Source organism: Ammospiza nelsoni, chromosome 9 (genome assembly GCF_027579445.1).
Source record: "Ammospiza nelsoni isolate bAmmNel1 chromosome 9, bAmmNel1.pri, whole genome shotgun sequence".
Lineage (NCBI taxonomy): Eukaryota > Metazoa > Chordata > Aves > Passeriformes > Passerellidae > Ammospiza > Ammospiza nelsoni.
The window spans coordinates 35,800,590-35,818,491 of record NC_080641.1 but is presented as its reverse complement, the minus strand read 5'-3'; the positions used below and the strand labels follow the sequence as shown (position 1 = coordinate 35,818,491).

Here is a 17,902-nt window from a genome sequence, read left to right as displayed (position 1 = left end):
TTTGTTATCATTCTTGGCTATTCTATTCTTAGCCAGCCTTCTGATGAAATCCTTTCTTCTATTATTTTAGTGTAGTTTTAATGTAATATATACCATAAAATAATAAATCAGCCTTCTGAACCATGGAGTCAGATCCTCATCTGTTCCCTCATCCAAGAACCCCTGTGAGCACCGTCACAGCCGTGCCCATTCCCTGGGCATCTGGACAGTGCCAGCACCCTCTGGGGATGAACCTGTCCCCAAACCCACCCTAAACCCACCTTAAACCCAACCTAAACCCCCTGGCCAGCTCCAGCTGTTCCCCTGCTCTTACTCAACCTATTTACACCTTCCCCAGACTGAGACGAGCCCCAGCTCTGACTGAGAGAAGACAAGCAGGAGATTCCAGAATGTGATTCACCAGCAGGAAGAGAGCAGTCTGTGTTTTTATTTATCACAGAAGGATATGTTTTAAGTGAAGGTTTGATCAGCCAGAACTGGCTGACTACAGGAGTTGTACAGGAATAAATATGCATATATCCATCTCGATGAGATGGGTGCCCATGTGCAGGGATTTGAAATGTACATAGAGCTGAGGATCCAGAACCTCAGGGAGGGCCCAGCTCCGTGTGGAACTCGGAGGAGCCTGCAGCTACAGCTGGCAGGGAAGGATCTGATAAACTTGGGTTGTTGAGGGAGGGAAGGCTTGGGGGATTAGGGGACTTGTCAGAAAAAGCCTGTTTGAAAACTCCATGAATATGTCAGTTTTAAAGAAATTCAAATAAAGGCCTGTTGAGTTTTGAGTGGGAAAAAAAATAGGTTGGCTTCCTTCCAGGCTCCCCATCTCATTCCAGGCAACACTTCTTCTTTTTTTGTCTTTTCCCTGTCTGAATTTCACACCAAATGGAAATTTCAGTTCCATGCCAGCTGCATTTAGAGTATCTGTGCAACATGGACATTTTGATGGAGTTGCCAACAATATTTCCAGCCAGGATGGAAAACAACATCCCAGGATGACACAGGATCAGCCATTTCCTCACTCTGAACCTGGTGTTTCAGAGCTGCATCTTTTCCTTCCTCTCACTACAAACAATTGCAAGGCCCAGCCTGCTGAGGTGGAGTTTAAGCTGGCTTTTGTCCTCCTTTAAACTTTCCAGATGAGCTCTTAACGTGTCACCAGGCAACCATGGAAGGCTGAGAGTGGGTTTTTCCATGAGGCTCTCTGGGTTAAAGAAAGCAGCACCAAAATCTGTAGGGTTAGTATTGTTGCTGAGCCAGGCCTGCATCCTTCAGGAGCAGGGTGGGAGCAGTACAAGCAGCAGCTCTGAACAATTAAATAAATACTCTTTTATCACTGGCACCTGCTCCTGCTCGTGGTTTTCAGGAAGCCCAGATTTCAACCGAGCCTCTGAATCCACAGAACAGTGTGGAGCCATCTGATTAAAATTTTAAAGATGCTTTTCATTAAGATGGAAGCTGTGCACAACATTTTCCCGTTTCCAGCTGCTGAGTCAGGCGGCTCCATAAGAGTGTGCTGCTGGCGTGAGGAAGATGAGCTCAGTGAGGGGGTGGCAGCCTGCTCCACACTGGGCCAGGGCCTGGGGTGGCGCTGGGTGGCGCTGGGTGGCACTGGGTGACACTGGGTGACGCTGGGTGACGCTGGGTGGCACTGGGTGACACTGGGTGGCACTGGGTGGCGCTGGGTGGCACTGGGTGGCGCTGGGTGGCACTGGGACAGCCAGCAGCGCCTGTCACTGCACACTCAGGGTGAAATGATTGACCTTGGCCCCTTTTGTGCCCCTCACCATGGCTGAGATCCATGGCTGAGCTCTGTGTTTCTCTGTCCATCATGCCCCTGTCTGTGCAGTGAGCATTGTCACTCACCCTTCCTCTGTCCCTGATGGCTCTGCAGTGTCTGTCCCCTTCTCAGAGGGAGCTCTCTGCAAAGCCAGGCAGCTCAGAGAACAGCTGCCTTTGGGAAGCTCAGGAGGATCAAACAGGGTGTGGATTTTGGAATGGGAAAACAGGGAGAGATGTGAATAACCCAGAGCAGAGAGCTCTGCTCAGAGAGACCCTGCAGGAACGAGCAATGCCTGCCTGGAAGGATCCCAAAGCTGCTCTGCCCTTCCCCCCCACAGCCACATTCAGCACCCAATTTTCCAGAACCACAGAATATCCTGGGCTGGAAGGGACCCTCAGGACCAGTGCACTGCCAGCAGAAGGAGCAGGGTTTTACAGAGAGGTGGAAATCCCACCCTGCTCAATGCAGGCTAGCACTGTCCAATTCCCAGGCAGGTGCTGGACAAACCTGAAGGGTTTTAGTGCTTAGGGGTTATACATGGCACAAACTAGGAAAAACAGATTGGTTTTGAGGCAGAATGTGTCTTCCTGCACGTGTCTCCAAGGCTATCAGAGCCAGTTTGAGGCATCCATCTCTGTCCCAAAAGCACCAAGATACTGCACTAATTGACAGAGATTTTCAAAGGCATGGCTCTTAGCAGAACCTGCCTGCCTAAAGCTTCCAGCCAGCTTTGAGAAATCTCAGCTGTTGGGGGTTTTTTCCTCTCTTCTGTGTAATAACATATGCAAAGCTGAGCCATAATGTCTCCAAAATCCTCAGGATTAAGCTGAAAAGCGAGTGGGGCAGGCTGGGCCATGAAAAGCTTCCTGATGCAAAATCCCCCAGCAGCAGGAAAACCTGCAGAGCAGCAGCAGGCAGGAAGGGTGAGGGGCTCTGGAGAGGCACCCCCAGCAGAAATCCCAGCCCCAAATGGCTCTGGAAGGGGGGGATCATTCCCTCTCCCCCACAGGCAGCTGCAAGAGCTCAGAGTCCTCCCAATGGCAAATCAGCTCCGGCTGCAATCCCAAATAACTCATCCCAGGCAGCAGGGACTGGGGGAAAATGGAACCACAGAAACTCAGAATGGCCTGGGTTGGGAGGGACCTTACATAAATCCCACCCAGTGCCACCCCTGCCGTGGCAGGGACACCTCCCACTGTCCCAGGTGCTCCCAGCCCCAGTGTCCAGCCTGGCCTTGGGCACTGCCAGGGATCCAGGGGCAGCCCCAGCTGCTCTGGGCACCCGTGCCAGGGCTGCCCATTCTAACAAAAGGATCCCTCAGTGGGGTCAGTGCTGGGAGATGGATCCCTAACCTGGAGCCACCCCCAGGGAGCCGCAGGTGGCAGAGGTTGTGTTCAGGGTGGCAAATCACTAAATCACTGCATTAAAAGGTGCAGGCACTGAATCCCATGTGCCCCACTGCTCTGGAGGGTCAGCTGGGAGGAGGAGGAGGAGGCAGGGAATGATGGCTCCCAGCCCAGCACCTGGGCACTGCATCCCTGAGCACCTGGGCACTGCCATTCCTGAGCACCTGAGCACTCTGGGCATTCCTCAGCACCTGGGCACTCTGGCATTGCTGAGCACCTGGGCACTGGCATTCCTGGGCACTCTGGGCATTCCTGAGCACTTGGGCACTGCCATTCCAGAGCACCTGGGCACTGTGGCATTGCTAAGCGCCTGGGCACTCTGGGCATCCCTGAGCCCCTGGGCACTCCTGAGCACCTGGGCACTGGCATCCCTGAGTACCTGGGCACTCTGGCACTCCTGAGCACCTGGGCATTGCTGAGCACCTGGTCACTCCTGCACTCCTGCCATGTGAGAGCCCCGTGCTGGCTGCAGCCCAGCCTGGCTTGGGGAGGATCTCAATCAAGTTGAAAAGTAGCAACGATTTTGCCGGGGCAGTGTTTGAACACCGTGGAGCACCATGAATAGTTAATGTCACGTCAGGGGCTGCAGACAAACGCTGCTGGCTCTGAGGAGCCAATAGCTCAGGCTGCTGTGAGTGATGCTTGTTCCCTGCACACACAGCCCCGTGGAAATTGCAATCATCCCTCATGAGGGGCTCGGTGCTGCTCACTGCAGCCCAGGAGGGGTGGCCTCTGCCTGGCTGCTGCTCTGGGAATGGTCAGGGCAGCCTGCTGTGCCCTCCCTGCTGCTGCTGGGCACACACAGTTGTGCAGAAATGGCTCTGGGGGAGTCCAGGTGCATGCCTGTATGGAGGGGACTCTCCCTGTGCCCCTCAGTTTGGGCCTGTCACCAAGGACAGGGCAGCCCTGGAGGCTGGCACAGCTGTCAGTCACCCAATCCCAAATCCAGGGGGTTGGAAAAGCCTCCCCAGATCACTGAATCCACTCCCTGACACATCCCCACCCTGTGCCCACCCTGTCACTGAGTGCCACCTCCAGGTGACACCTCCAGAATGGGCTCTCCAACCCTCCCTGGGCAGTTCCAGTTCCTGACCCCCTTTCCATGGGGAAATTCCTGCTGTGCCCACCCTGTGCCCACCCTGTCACTGAGTGCCACCTCCAGGTGACACCTTCAGGATGGGCTCTCCAACCCTCCCTGGGCAGTTCCAGTGCCTGACCCCCTTTCCATGGGGAAATTCCTGCTGTGCCCACCCTGTGCCCACCCTGTCACTGAGTGCCACCTCCAGGTGACACCTCCAGAATGGGCTCTCCAACCCTCCCTGGGCAGTTCCAGTTCCTGACCCCCTTTCCATGAGGAAATTCCTGCTGTGCCCACCCTGTGCCCACCCTGTCACTGAGTGCCACCTCCAGGTGACACCTTCAGGATGGGCTCTCCAACCCTCCCCGGGCAGTTCCAGTGCCTGACCCCCTTTCCATGAGGAAATTCCTGCTGGGGTGTGATGGTGTTCACAGGGGTCAGAGGGTGAGCGAAGAGACGAGGATCTGACTCCATGGTTCAGAAGGCTGATTTATTATTTTATGATATATATTACATTAAAACTATACTAAAAGAATAGAAGAAAGGATTTCATCAGAAGGCTGGCTAAGAATAGAATAGTAAAGAATGATAACAAAGGTTTGTGTCTCGGCTCTCTGTCCGAGCCAGCTGACTGTGATTGGCCATTAATTAGAAACAACCCCATGAGACCAATCCCAGATGCACCTGTTGCATCCCACAGCAGCAGATAACCATTGCTTGCATTTTGTTCCTGAGGCCTCCCAGCTTCTCAGGAGGAACAATCCTAAGGAAAGGATTTTCCATAAAAGATGTGTGTGACACTGTGCCCACCCTGAGCTCCCCTGAGGCTGTTAGGATGCAAGGTGCCGCTGTAACTTCTGAAATCAGCAAACAGTTGGACTTTGTGGTTTATTTCATCCACCACCTTCTTCCAATCAAAACACTATTGATGATTAATTCCTTGGCTATATGGGCACAGTTTGGGGATAAATTTCCATGGGTTATGGGCTTTTAATATTCCTATAAAAAGAGAGGAATACATGCACTATGCAGAGATAGTGCAGAGATGTGACCAAGAGGAACCCACCAGAAATGCTTAAGAAAATCAACAGAAATCTGAATAAACCCCACATCTTAGAAATCATCTGCCAGGCACCTCAGTGGAAGATTTGCTGAAAGGCTACCAGCACTTCCAGCCGAAAACTTCCTTCCTCATCCACCCAAAAAGGGACAGAAATCATGTTCCAACCTGCCTAGCTCCACATCCTTTGTCAAGAGCACAAGAATGATGTGGAAACCGTGCAGAAACTGGAAAGCTCAGTGTAAAAAATTATCATTCACGCTGCTGTATGACATTGCTTCAACACAGCAGAACCAACAAAGTCTCCCTGATATATGAGAACTATCAGAGATTGCCACTGAACACGGACATTTAATGTGCTGCTTAATTCAAGAGCTTATTTACAATGTCACACGTCACTTGGAGAAAAATGGCTCTGACAACCAATCATTTAAAATATAGGAAGGATGTTTAACAAAAGGTCAGAAGTACAAATATTTTACATATTAACTACTAATAAATTCATTTCCTCTCAAAGTTAGGAGGATCAGCAAATCTCTCCAAAGCCATTTGCAATATTTCAGCACAAGGCCCAACCTCTAATTACCAATGTAAGTTGTAAATAATTGTCAAGCATGCAGATGAGCCAAAAATTCTCTCAAATTAAAGTAATTAGCTCCCAAGTCAAATTTTTCTGTCACATTAAAGCGCTTTTCCTTGTCTCCAGTGTGACACTTACAAATGAGAGCCACATTGTCAGGGAAGCAGTTATTGTAGGCTGCCAGAATGATGCCTGAGGAGCCTGAGCTTCCCAGCAGTGCAGGTTTTCCCTTTTTTCTCTGCTGCTCACCCCACGTGGGAGTGGGGAATTTATTTATCCAGCAATTTATCCAGCTGGAACCCTGGCAGGTGGCTCCAGAGATTCCTTGGTGTGGGAATGTCCCTTGTGGAGAGCCTCAGGGCTTGGCTCTTCCTGCTCCTCCTTCCATGAGGAACCTTCCAGAACTCCTGGGATGGGACACAGGGATGGGGGAAAGGGAATGGGAGTGGGAATGGGAATGGGAATGGGGATGAGAGAATGGGGAGAGGGAATGGGGATGGGGATGGGGATGGGAATGAGCAGCTTGCTCCTCCCAGTGCTTTCTCTGGCACCTTCATGGTTTATTCTCAATGTCCTCTCAACCAAAGCTGTGTTTGCCCCATCCAGTGGAGGATCCTGATCTCTGAGCTGTTTTCCTGTTTAATTTTGGGTTCCCAGGCAGGGCCCAGAGTCAGGCTTGGTTTCCATTTAACTTCAGGCTAAACAAGGCTGGGTTTGCTGCAGGTGAACCCAAAATCAGGGCAGGCGTGGGGGAGGATGGAGTCCCAGCCTTGAGCACACCCCATCCCAAGCCAGCTGTGTGCAGAGGGCTGCACAGAGCCCTGAAATAGCACAGGACTGGCCTGAGCCCTTTCAGAGACCCCTTGCTGTGGCTGCTCCCCCCAACAGTTGTTGCTATCCCACTTTTCCTAGGCAAGCCAGCAGGGCTCAGACTCAGACATCCAGGCTGGATGCGTGGTTTGCTTTGCCCTGGGTGTGCCAAGAGCAGTAAATGTGGAGGATGCGTAAAGGGAGGGACAGGCTGAGCCTCACCCAGCGCCTCAGCCATTAGGGCTGGAGACAGGAAAGGCTCACCCCGGAGGGTGCTGGCACTGCCCGGGCTCCCCGGGAATGGGCACACTCCCAAACCTGCCCCAGGAGTGCTTGGGCAGGGCAGGAAGGGCCAGGGGCCGGGATTTGGGACTGTGGGTGATGGGTGTGCTCCTGCTGCCCAGAGCCAGCGAGCCCCTCTCCCTTGGCTGATTCCTGCCTTCTCTTTGCTGGTTAAAAGGGCATGAGGTGCTGATCCCACAGGCCCAGCCCAGGGCTGGCGTGGATCTCCTCTGTCTGACCAAGCCAGCTCCTCCTCAGGGCTGTTCCCATCTGTGAAAAACACCAATCACTTGTTTTTAAACATTTAAAAGTTTAATAGTAATAAAACAGTTATAAAAATAGTAATACAATTAGAGTAATAACGATTTGGACAATTAGGATTAGGACAATATGAGACAATAGAGACAAAGAGTTACAGACAGTCCGGGTACCTTTTCTGGGTAGCAAGAGCCTGAAAAAGGACCCATGTTAACAGAGGATTAACCCTTAAAAACAACAGCATGTTGCATATTCATACCCCTCATACATGATGTATAAATTCCATTCAAACACAGGATTCTGTCTGGGCAGTGTCAGCTTCTTCCTCCAAATCCTAGCAGCACCTTCAAGGCAGGAAGAAGTTTGTTTCTTCTGATAATGGAGCAATAAATTCTCTTTCTCTGACAGATTTAGGTGTCCTGTGGCTGCTATCTCAGTGTGAGTCCTTTCTTTAAAAAAGTATCTTACATAGCATAGTTTCTATTTTAACATTTTGTTCTAACCCAAAACTATATTTACCACACTACTTAAGAGAATTAACACAGCATAACTTTCTAACACAGCACATATAATATTCATTGTAATATTTGTTAAAAGCCAATCATAAAGTACACATAAAGTACATTTTTCACACATCTGTCACTCCAGAGCTCCCCAGGGATGTTCCATCCATCATTCCAGAGCTCCTCAGGGATGTTCCATTTCCCCAACACCACTGCACTCCTCAGCCACACAAAGAAATGGGACACGGCTGCAGTATCAAAGATGATATATAAAGCCAAATTTCCCTCTGTTCCCTCGCAGTAATTTCCCCATAAATACTCCTGGGGGCTGTGAAGTGCTCCTTGCAGCAGGATGGGAGTCCATCAGGGCTGTGCTATTTCATCCTGCTCAGCTCTCCGTGCTTCATTCATCCCAGGCAGGCGTCACAGGGACTCTGTGCCCTGCACTATTTCAGGGAAGGTGCTTCTCTTTGATACCTCCAGCTTTATCTCTGCCTGCACAAAACTGCACTGAAACACAGCTGAGCAGAGAGTGAAGGCTGAAAATGGGGGGTGTTCCACTAAAGCTTGTCCTGCCCTGTCACTGTCACCCCTGCTCTGATCCTGGCACACACAGGGACATCCACAGGATCCTGGAATGATTTGGGATGGAAAGGACCTTAAAGCCCATCCCATTCCACCCCTGCCATGGCGGGGACACCTCCCACTGTCCCAGGGTGTCCCAATGTCCAGCCTGGCCTTGGGATCCAGGGGCATCCACAGCTGCTCTGGAAATTCCATCCCAGCCAGGAACAATTCCCAATTCCCAATGTCCCACCCATCCCTGGGAGCCATTCCCTGTGTCCTGTCCCTCCATCCCTGTCCCCAGCCCCTCTGCAGCTCTCCTGGAGCCCCTTCAGGCCCTGCCAGGGGCTCTGGGCTCTCCCTGGATCCTTCTCCTCTCCAGGTGAGCAGGAACCACAGTGGGATCTACAAAGGGACCAGGAACTGCAGGGATTTTTAGTGAGGAACCACTCAGTGCTCTTGAGCAGTTGGTGAATTGGGAAATGCTCTGTTCCAGAGGGTGATTTGGGAAATGCTCTGTTCCAGAGGTGATTGGAGACCCTCATCCCACTCTGTCCCCCGAGCCCCATCCCAGCCCTGCTGTCCCTCTGTGCCAGGGCTGGCAGCCCTCGTGGAACAGCTCTGCTTTGAGCCACACCACCCTCACCAGCAAAAGCTATCTGACTTTGAAATCTCCAGGGCTGGGTGTATTTTTAGCAGTGTGAGATGAGTCTGTGGCTGTTTGCAGTGTTTAGCATGAGTTATTTGTTGGGGAAAGGTGACTGACTGCTGTGGAGGGTGGGCAGGGGGTGTGGGTCTCCCTCTGCCTCCCCCAGCCAGGGAGCCCCAGTTCCAGGCAGAGATCCCCACAATTCAGGGTTACACAGCTGGTGGCCGTGGTTACCGTGTGTTCGTTGCTTGGGTGTTTTTTTCAACCTGTAAATATCGTATTTTACATTTTACCTCAGTCAAAATCAGCACCAGGATCGGTTTTGCATTGGACACAGGGCACATCTCAAGTGGGGTCTTCATGACTGGAACAAGAAATGCCTCTGACTCATTTTCTGTGCGTACACACAGGCTGGGATAATATTTCACTTTAAGGCATTGCTGGTGGCACGTCTCAAGTGTTTAAATTACTAAGCTTTCAGATTTTAGCACAGCAAACAGCTGATTTTTACTTATGCAGTTCTAGTAATCGTATTCTAGCCCTTGTTTTCCCATTTTAAGACTCACAAAATGCTTTTTTATTCATTTAAATTTGAAATAAGGACAAATCAGCATTTCATCTCCCAGCTCCTGCCCTGCCAGCAGCCCTGTGTGAATGCTGATGGACAGGCCCTGATAACAGCCCTCTCTTATCAACCCCATCACTCTTCTGGGGCTCATCTCCTGGATCTTCCTGCCAACACTCCCATCCCAGAGGATGATAAAGCCCCTCAGTTAAGCACCTGGCACTTCCAGCTTTATCCTGCCCAGCCCTGGCTTATCCCTGGGCAGAGCCAGCTCTTGGACAGCTCCTGCAATATTCCGTGTCCTTCCTCAAGGATTTTCGGAGAGATTTGTCTGAGCAGTGCTGAGCTCTGCTTGACAGATAATGCACAAAGCAAGGTTTGACTGCAGCCCCACCACGCAGGGATGGGCTGAGCCAGGTCTGTGCCCTGGGCTGGGGCAGCTCCTGGGGAGGATGCTGTGGGACAGGGATGCTCACAGGACATTCCTGCCAGAATCCTCATCCCTGCAGCCTCCAGCCCTGCCCTGGGCAGCTGGGCCAGGCTGGACAGCCTTTCCAGGGAGGGATTTTCCCTAAAATCCTAGCCAGAGCTGATCCAGAACTGATCCAGAGCTGATCCAGAACTGACTCAGAGCTGATTCAGAGCTGACCCAGAGCTGGTCCAGAACTGACCCAGAACTGACCCAGAGCTGACTCAGAACTGACCCAGCACTGACCAAAAACTGCTCCACAACTGACCCAGAGCTGGTCCAGAGCTGACCCAGAGCTGGAAGTGCCCAGAGCTGACCCCAGCACAGGAGGGATGTTTTGAAGCAGACCAGGCCAGAGGAACAGGGGGCTGGAGAGAACCTCCATGCCCCCATGCCTGCTCCAGAGGCATTTCCACATTTGTGGAATTCCCAGCCTTCTCCAGGTGCTGCCATGGTGGCCAGGGCTCTGTTTAGCTCCAGCCTCCACCTGGAATTCAGAGTGATCCATTTACCTCACTCCTGCCTCTCCCACCCCAGTGCAGCTCCTCAGCCTCAGCATGATTGCGTTTGCATGAGACTAAACAAATCCCCTCATCCATTTGCAGACAAGGCTTCCAGTTTTTCTCTCCCAAGGCCGAGCTTTGCCCTGGCCTCCAAGGAGGTTTCTGTGCTGGCCATTCCCCTGGCCATGGGAGCTGGTTCCAGCTCTGCAGGACCCTGTGCCCATCACCACTGCTGCTCCCTGACAGAGCCTTTACAGACTGCCCACCTCCTCCTGCACAGCCATAAATCCTCCAGCAGCTTCAAGTGGAACAAAATGTAGAGATGTTATCCCCAGGCCTCGCCCCAGCCTTCTGAGGCCCATTATCTCCCCATCTTTTCTTCTAAAAGAACCTATTTGACAGCCTAGCCTTTCTCATCTTTCTTTTTGCCTTACTGCTCTGACCTTGAGTTAGTTTATTCCTTCCCTCTCTGTATGTTTTAAACGTTGCACCAAAAAATCCAATTTATTAAGGCTTTCCTTTGTAAATGATTAACCTGAATATGGTTAAATTAAATGCTTATTAACATCTCCCTGCATAATCCATTTAACAGAATTAGTCTTGCTTATTCAGACAACCTAAAGGGGTCTCTGCTTTTGTCTACATAGCATCAGCATTAAAGCTTATAATTATTTCTGGTTAATGCAGCCCTTGGTGCTAGGAAATGCTGGTTTGTGTGTTCCAGCATAGCACTTCTCCTAATCTCTTGTATTAATTAGAGATACTGATATAATATTACTTTGTTCCTTTCTATTCAGCACCAGGAGAGATGTCTGAATATAATCCTATCTGTGCTAAGGGTGTCTTAAATATTTCCACAAGTGCCGGCTGGTGTAAAACATTAGGATTAGGTCCAGTAATCCCTAAATTGGAAGAAAGGAGGGCTCACAAAGGCACGTGAGCACAGGAGGTGTGCCATGGCCAGGCAGGGATTTCTCCTCACCCTGAGGGGACATTTAAGGTCCCCACCAACATCAGTTTCCACCCCAAGCCCCTGTGGGTCCCTTCCCATCCCTGATGATGCTCTGAGTGTGCCCCCATTCCCTTTCCCTTTCCCAGAGGGATGCAGCCACTCTGGCTCTGAGCAAAATTTGACTTACACAGCAGCACAAAAGTAACTTATTGCCCCTCAGTGGCTGCAGCTGACATTTTAAACTCATTGTGCCCTGTAAATCCTGGGTCATTTGGTATTTCAGACATCAGGCTGCTCGTGGAGCTCGTTTTAATCTTTTCCTGGATGGAAATTCACTTTCTTCTCAGGCATTTCAAGGTGTCACCCCCACAGGCTCTGAATTTGCAGCACCAGATCATAAAGTCATGGAATTGTTTAGGTTGGAAAATCCCTCCCAGAGCAGGGAGTCCAACCATGGCCAGCACTGCCAAGGCCACCCCTGGGCCATGTCCCAAGTGTCACATGCACTTTGAGATGCCCCTGGGGATGGGGAACTGTGAAAAACACCAGTCACTTGTTTGTAAAATTGTAAAAGCTTAATGGTAACAAAATGGTTATAAAAATAGTGATACAATTAGACTAATGATAATTTGGAAAACTTGGATTACGACAATGCGAGACAATAGAGACAAAGAGTTATGGACAGTCCAGGTACCTCTTTCTGGGCAGCACAAGCTGGAAAAAGGACCCAGTTAACAGAGGATTAACCCTTAAAAGCTACAGCCTGTTGCATATTCATACCCCTCATACATGGGGCATAAATTCCATTCAAACACAGGATTCTGTCTGGGCAATGTCAGCTTCTTCCTCTGAATCCTGACAGCACCTTCAAGGTGGGAAGAAGTTCGTTTCTTCTGATAATGAGGCAATAAATTCTCTTTCTCTGAAAGATTCAGGTGTCCTGTGGCTGCTATCAGTGTGAGTCCTTTCTTTAAAAAGGTATCCTACATAGCATCATTTCTATTTTAGCATTTTGTATAACCTAAACCTATATTTACCACACTACTTAAAGAATTAATACAGCATAGCTTTCTAACACAACACATATAACTTCATTTTAATATTTGCAAAAAGCCAATAATAAAATACATGCATTTTTCACAGGAACCCAAACCTCCCTGGGCACTGTGCCAGGGCTGGGCAGCCATTCCCTGGAGAAACTCCTGAAGCCCATCCCGACCCTCCCTGGGCACAGCTCTCCTTCCCTCTGGGCACCCAAACCCTCTGAAATCAGCTCTGTGTCACGCTGGGGATGGGGCCTGTGGAAATGCCCAGCATGGCTGCAGGTGTAATCACAGACTCTAATAATTCCAGCTTTTATTTAAAGCCTAATCACACATTCCTCCACCATTACCTCCCTGCATAAATATTAAGACTGGGAGCTCATGAGTGTGTATGTGTGTGTGTGTATGTGAAACAATGGCATGGTAATATTTCAGCAGGGGAAAAAAGGCAGCTGGTTTATGCTGCTCTCAAACATTTAAACCTTCTCATTTTCCCCTAAACTGAGGGCTTATTCTGACACTTTTGGAACCATCCTGTAGTGCTTTGAAAAATACCAAGTCCAAGAACAAAGTGACCTTGCATGGCCTTGCACAGGAAAGCAAGGACTGCTCAGTCCTTACCAAAATAATTACTCAGAGTAGATCAAGGACTGAGCAGACCATGCTAAGAGTCTTTAAATTTTAAAGGTGTATTTGTTTTAAAAGTTTATACATCAGCACAAAGCTGTGAAATTTTATTAATATCCAGCAACAGCAACTTGCTGGCAAGCAATGAATTCAGGGAGCCACAGGAAAAATAAATCAAAATTCTGAGGGGGAGAAGAAAAAGTCTGCAGGAGATTATTAATTTTTAAGGATTTTTAAGAGTCTAAGCCAATATTTTAAACTATGTGTCATCCAGTAGGCCTCGTGTGACATCATAATTGATAATTAAACTTCTCCAGGTTTGCTTCTCCTTCAGGTTTCTTTTCCATCCAATTCTCCTGCTTAGGCAGCTTTGGGAACTGTAACTTTTCTATTATCTCCCAAGTCAGTGCATTTTCCCCCCATTAACTCCCCTCTTGCCTTTGTGCAGAAACAATCCAGGTATGATTTAATAAGCCCTGGAAAGACAGAGCTGGTTCATATGCAGGAAATCAGATTTACATAATTTTCCGCTGGCTTTTATATCTACTGTAGTTCAAATTATCCTTAAGTTGGGGAAACTCTCTTCATAGCATAAAATGAAATAGCACCTGTGTTATGCTTCAGCTTCCCCACCCGGCCCTCGTAATAAATTAAAGGTTGATTTGTCATCCTGACTTAGCACACAAAGTCCTTTTGGAATGAGAGGAGAGGAAGGGCCCTGGCCTGCAGTTAGTCACAGTCATCAGTCACCAAACTAAGCTTCAACACCAAGTTTAATCTTGTTTTGTTTTGGGTTTATTACCTGAGCCTTTCTGCACGGGGGGAAAGCAGAGGATTTGGGGCTGTGTCGCACTCTCTGCGCCAAGTGAAACGTCACACACTGCAAGTGGAGCTGCAGAGGGCTGTACAGAAACCAAGGGGATGCTGGTGGTTGGGATTTGATCCAGGATTTGGGCTGAGCAGGGCTCGGGACTGGAGGCTGCATCCTGGGAAAGCAAACAGGATTTGGTGCAGGGTGAGGGAGCAGCTCCTTGTCCTCCCCTTCCAAGAGCAAAGCCATGGGTTTCACAGGATCCTGGCATGGGTTGGCTTGGGAAGGACCTCAAACCCACCCAGTGCCACCCCTGCCATGGCAGGGACACCTCCCACTGTCCCAGTGTCCAGCCTGGCCTTGGGCACTGCCAGGGATCCAGGGGCAGCCACAGCTGCTCTGGGAATTCTATTCCAGCCCCTGCCCACCCTGTCAGGAACAATTCCTGCCCAATATCCCATCTAAATCAACTCTCATCCAGCTTAAGGCAGTTCCCCTGCCCCGTCAAGGACAGGGTTTCTGCCAGGTGCCGAGGCACAGCTGGGACACTCCCAGTCCCAGGGACCAGCTCCTCCCTTGCTCCTCAGCACTGATTTCTTTCTCTTTGCACTTTGTGTGCATTTACCCAGGAATTCGAGAAGGGCTTTGTGGTAAACAAATAAATACAATTTCTTCCAAATGAGTATTAATGTCTATAGCTGAGCACCATTGTCAAACTCTGGCTTCTGGAGTTGGGCAGAAAATGAGCTGTTTCCCACGAGGGCTTCATCCAGTCCCCTCTCATTGATTGCACTGCAGATCTTCATGCTCAGTAACCTAAAAATGGATCGATTATTCAGCTGGTTAAAAACGAAGCACTCCCATTTCCAAGTGCTTGCCTTAAAAACAATTCCAGCTGCTGGAGCGAGCGGGGCTGTTCCCTGGGTGGGGTGGCAGCAGGGCTGGGTGTGCTCACAGCCTTCATCTGCTGCCCAGAGCAATCCTGCTGCTGCCCTGAGAGGGGAAAAATCCTTACCCATGGAGAAGGGTGGAATGTGGGGGTCTGAGAGAGGGAATTGCCACTGACCCCTGTGCTTGCCTTGCAGCTCCCAGCACAGCCCAGTACGGCATCACCGGGCACGCCGAGGTGCTCTTCTCCTGCTGGTCCCTGGTGCTGACGCTCTCCTCCCTCAGCAGCATATTCTACCTGAAGAACATCCTTCTGCACTAAATGTAAAGACCCATAAAAGGCTTTTAAGGATTCTCTGAAAGTGCTGATGACTGGATCCAATCTGGTAGAGTTTGTTAAAAGCGGCGTGGGATATAATCAGTGCTTACATGGGGATGATCGCCTTCTGTAGAATTGCTCATTATGTAAATACTTTAATTCGACTCCTTTTTTTTGATTAGCTGCATTACCTTGTGGAGCAGTACACATTGTCCTTTTTTAAGACGTGAGAACTCTGAAATTACTTTTAGAGGATATTAATTGTGATTTCATGTTTGTAATCGACAAGTTTTCAGAAGCATTCAGTCATGGTCTGCTGACTCGCAGACTGTAGTTTACAAAAAAAGGATATTGCAGTAAAAATGTGCTTCTTTAAGGCTGCAATACAAACATTCAGTTCCCTCCTCAACTAGCATTCTATCCAAACTTACACAAAAAACATTCGTTCTTTTTTGAGTAAAAAAAAAAATCTCAAATAATATTGCCTTCAAAATACTTCTTCAAAATATTACACATATCTAGATTTTCTTCTAGCATGATATTCAGGTTTCAAGAATGAGCCTTGTACTATAACTGCGTTGCGCAGTACCGCTTTTGTTCTCTTCCCTCCTTCCTGCCAGTTCAGCATGGTTGTGCCTTCATGAAACACGACTTTCCTCTTCCTCTCCAACTGGTCTGGAATGTGTTCTGGGAAATGCTGGAGCATCCTTTGGAGCGTAGGAGATGTCTGGGTGAGGCCAGAGGGGCCCGGGCTCCCAGGAAAGGCTCCTGTCCCCCTGCAGGAGCTGCTCCAGGGCAGGGCTCAGCTCAAGGGCAGCACCAGCTCCTTCCTGTCCCTCCCTCCACCGCCACTGAGCAGTAGGTGACCTCTGTAAAAACGACATTTCCCGTTAGGAAACAGAGCTCCAACGATTTTGTGGCACCTTTTGAATGTCGGAATGTTCCCCCAAAGCCAAATTCCCACCTGGCTGCAAATGTCAGGACCGTCCCTTTTGTATTGCTGGCAAAGCCAACGTGAATTGGTATTTTTCTTGCACTCAATTTTGTACTGGTTTGGCTGATTTAGCAATGATAAAGGATGCTTTGAAGCATGAGACACCTGCAAATTCCTGGAGTATCAATTTTCTCTCTCCACATATCCGTGTGGCAGCAGCGAGGCTGCTCCTGCTGGGGGCACGTGGCTGTGCTTGGGGAGCCACCTGGGCAGGCAGGGCTTGGGGAGCTGCTCCCCTGGCCAGGGCTGTCCCTCCAGCCCCACACACCATCCCATGGAGGGGACCCTGCTGGCACACCCTGAGGGATCCGCCCAGCAATCCTGTGCGATGGTGCTCCATCCTTCACAGCCCCGCACGGCGCTGGTGTGAAGTGCTGCTCACACAGAGCTGCCACCTGTGCCGCTCACTGGGGTGGCCGTGGCCAGCAGCCCTTGGGCACCACATCCCCTGGTGGCCCCAAGAGCTCCTGACCTGCTCACCAACAACTACTGACAGCAGGAATAAGAAAATCCTTATCACAGAATCCTGGGCTGGGCTGGGAGGGACAGAGCACATCCCATCCCACCCCTGCCAGGGACAGGCACAGGAACATCTCCACTATCCCAGGGACAGGGACACCTCCACTATCCCAGGGACACCTCCACTATCCCATCCTGCTCCAAGCCCCGTCCAGCCTGGCCTTGGGTGGGCAGCACCACTTTCACTGTGATCTTCACTGCCAGGCTCTGAGTTTGAGCTCCAGCAGGTGGCTGGAATTTCCCAGTTCCCCACTTTTCCTGCTCGTGGCAGGTGCTGGCAGTGAGCAGCCCCAGCCTTGGGAATACTCAGCAGTCCCAAAATCCCCATTTTTCCAGCAAGGAGGGCTCAGAGCTGGCTGGGCTCAGTATGAGCTGTCCCAGGCCAGTGCACAGCCAGGAGGTGCAGTGCCTCTGCTGTCCCTGCTGAGAGAACAGAGATGTTCACTCCAACAGATGGCAATAAAACACCCTGGGTCACTCTGCATGTGGTCAGTGACAGGCTGCATTATTTCTCTTATGATTTACAGCCATGTGCCAAGCAGTTGCTGTTATCAGAAATGTGGCATTTTTTAAAACCTGGAATAACATGAACGAACCCATTCTGCAAGGAAAGGGTACAAACTCACCTCAAATGAGTTTATCAGCCCTGATACCCCCATGTCTCTTGTATTGCAGCTTTAAAGTGCTCTATTTTAGAATCCATTCACTAGAAACAGTGGTGCTGCAGGAAGTCTTGTGTCAGTGCAGTTTTCTGAAGGGAGAAATGAGGCTGTGGATAACCCCACCCATGTGTGTAAAACTGGGAGAGGGTTCTATGCTGTGGCTGGATCAAACCCTGCATTCCAGTGATTCCTGACATTTGGAACCTGATCTTTCCAGCAACAGAATAGAATGAGCAGCAGCTTGATTAAACATGAAAAGCAGAGCATTCAGTGAAGTGTTGAATGTTTGCATTCGCACCAGGGAGAGCCACTGGGTGGCACGGACGGGACGTCCTGTCCCACATTTGATTTTCACTTGGGGGAAACACCCCAGAAAGAAACCTCCATACCCACAGGAGGAGCGGCAGAACTGGGAGCCATGTCTGGGTGCCAGGGGTGATTTTGTGAGGCAGGGGATTGTTGAGGGTGAGAGGGCCTGAGGGTCCCTGCAGGGTTTCTGAGGCAGGGGAGTGCTGGGGGTGTGAGGGGCTGAGGGGCCCTGCAGGGTTTGTAAGGCAGGTTTGTGTGGGGCAGGGGCCTG

The 17,902-nt window shown here is 50.2% G+C and overlaps 1 protein-coding gene across 3 annotated transcripts in view; it reads left to right on the top strand.

The window, feature by feature from the left end:
* Positions 1-17,144, top strand: part of NEGR1 (neuronal growth regulator 1) — a 153,111-nt gene extending 135,967 nt beyond the window's left edge. For all 3 annotated transcript variants that reach the window (XM_059478663.1, XM_059478662.1, XM_059478664.1), the window contains one exon: positions 15,026-17,144. In XM_059478663.1, coding sequence (XP_059334646.1) covers positions 15,026-15,150 — 125 coding nt within the window. In that variant the 3' untranslated portion in view covers positions 15,151-17,144. The remainder of the gene's footprint in view (positions 1-15,025) is intronic.
* The last annotated feature ends 758 nt before the right edge of the window (positions 17,145-17,902 follow it).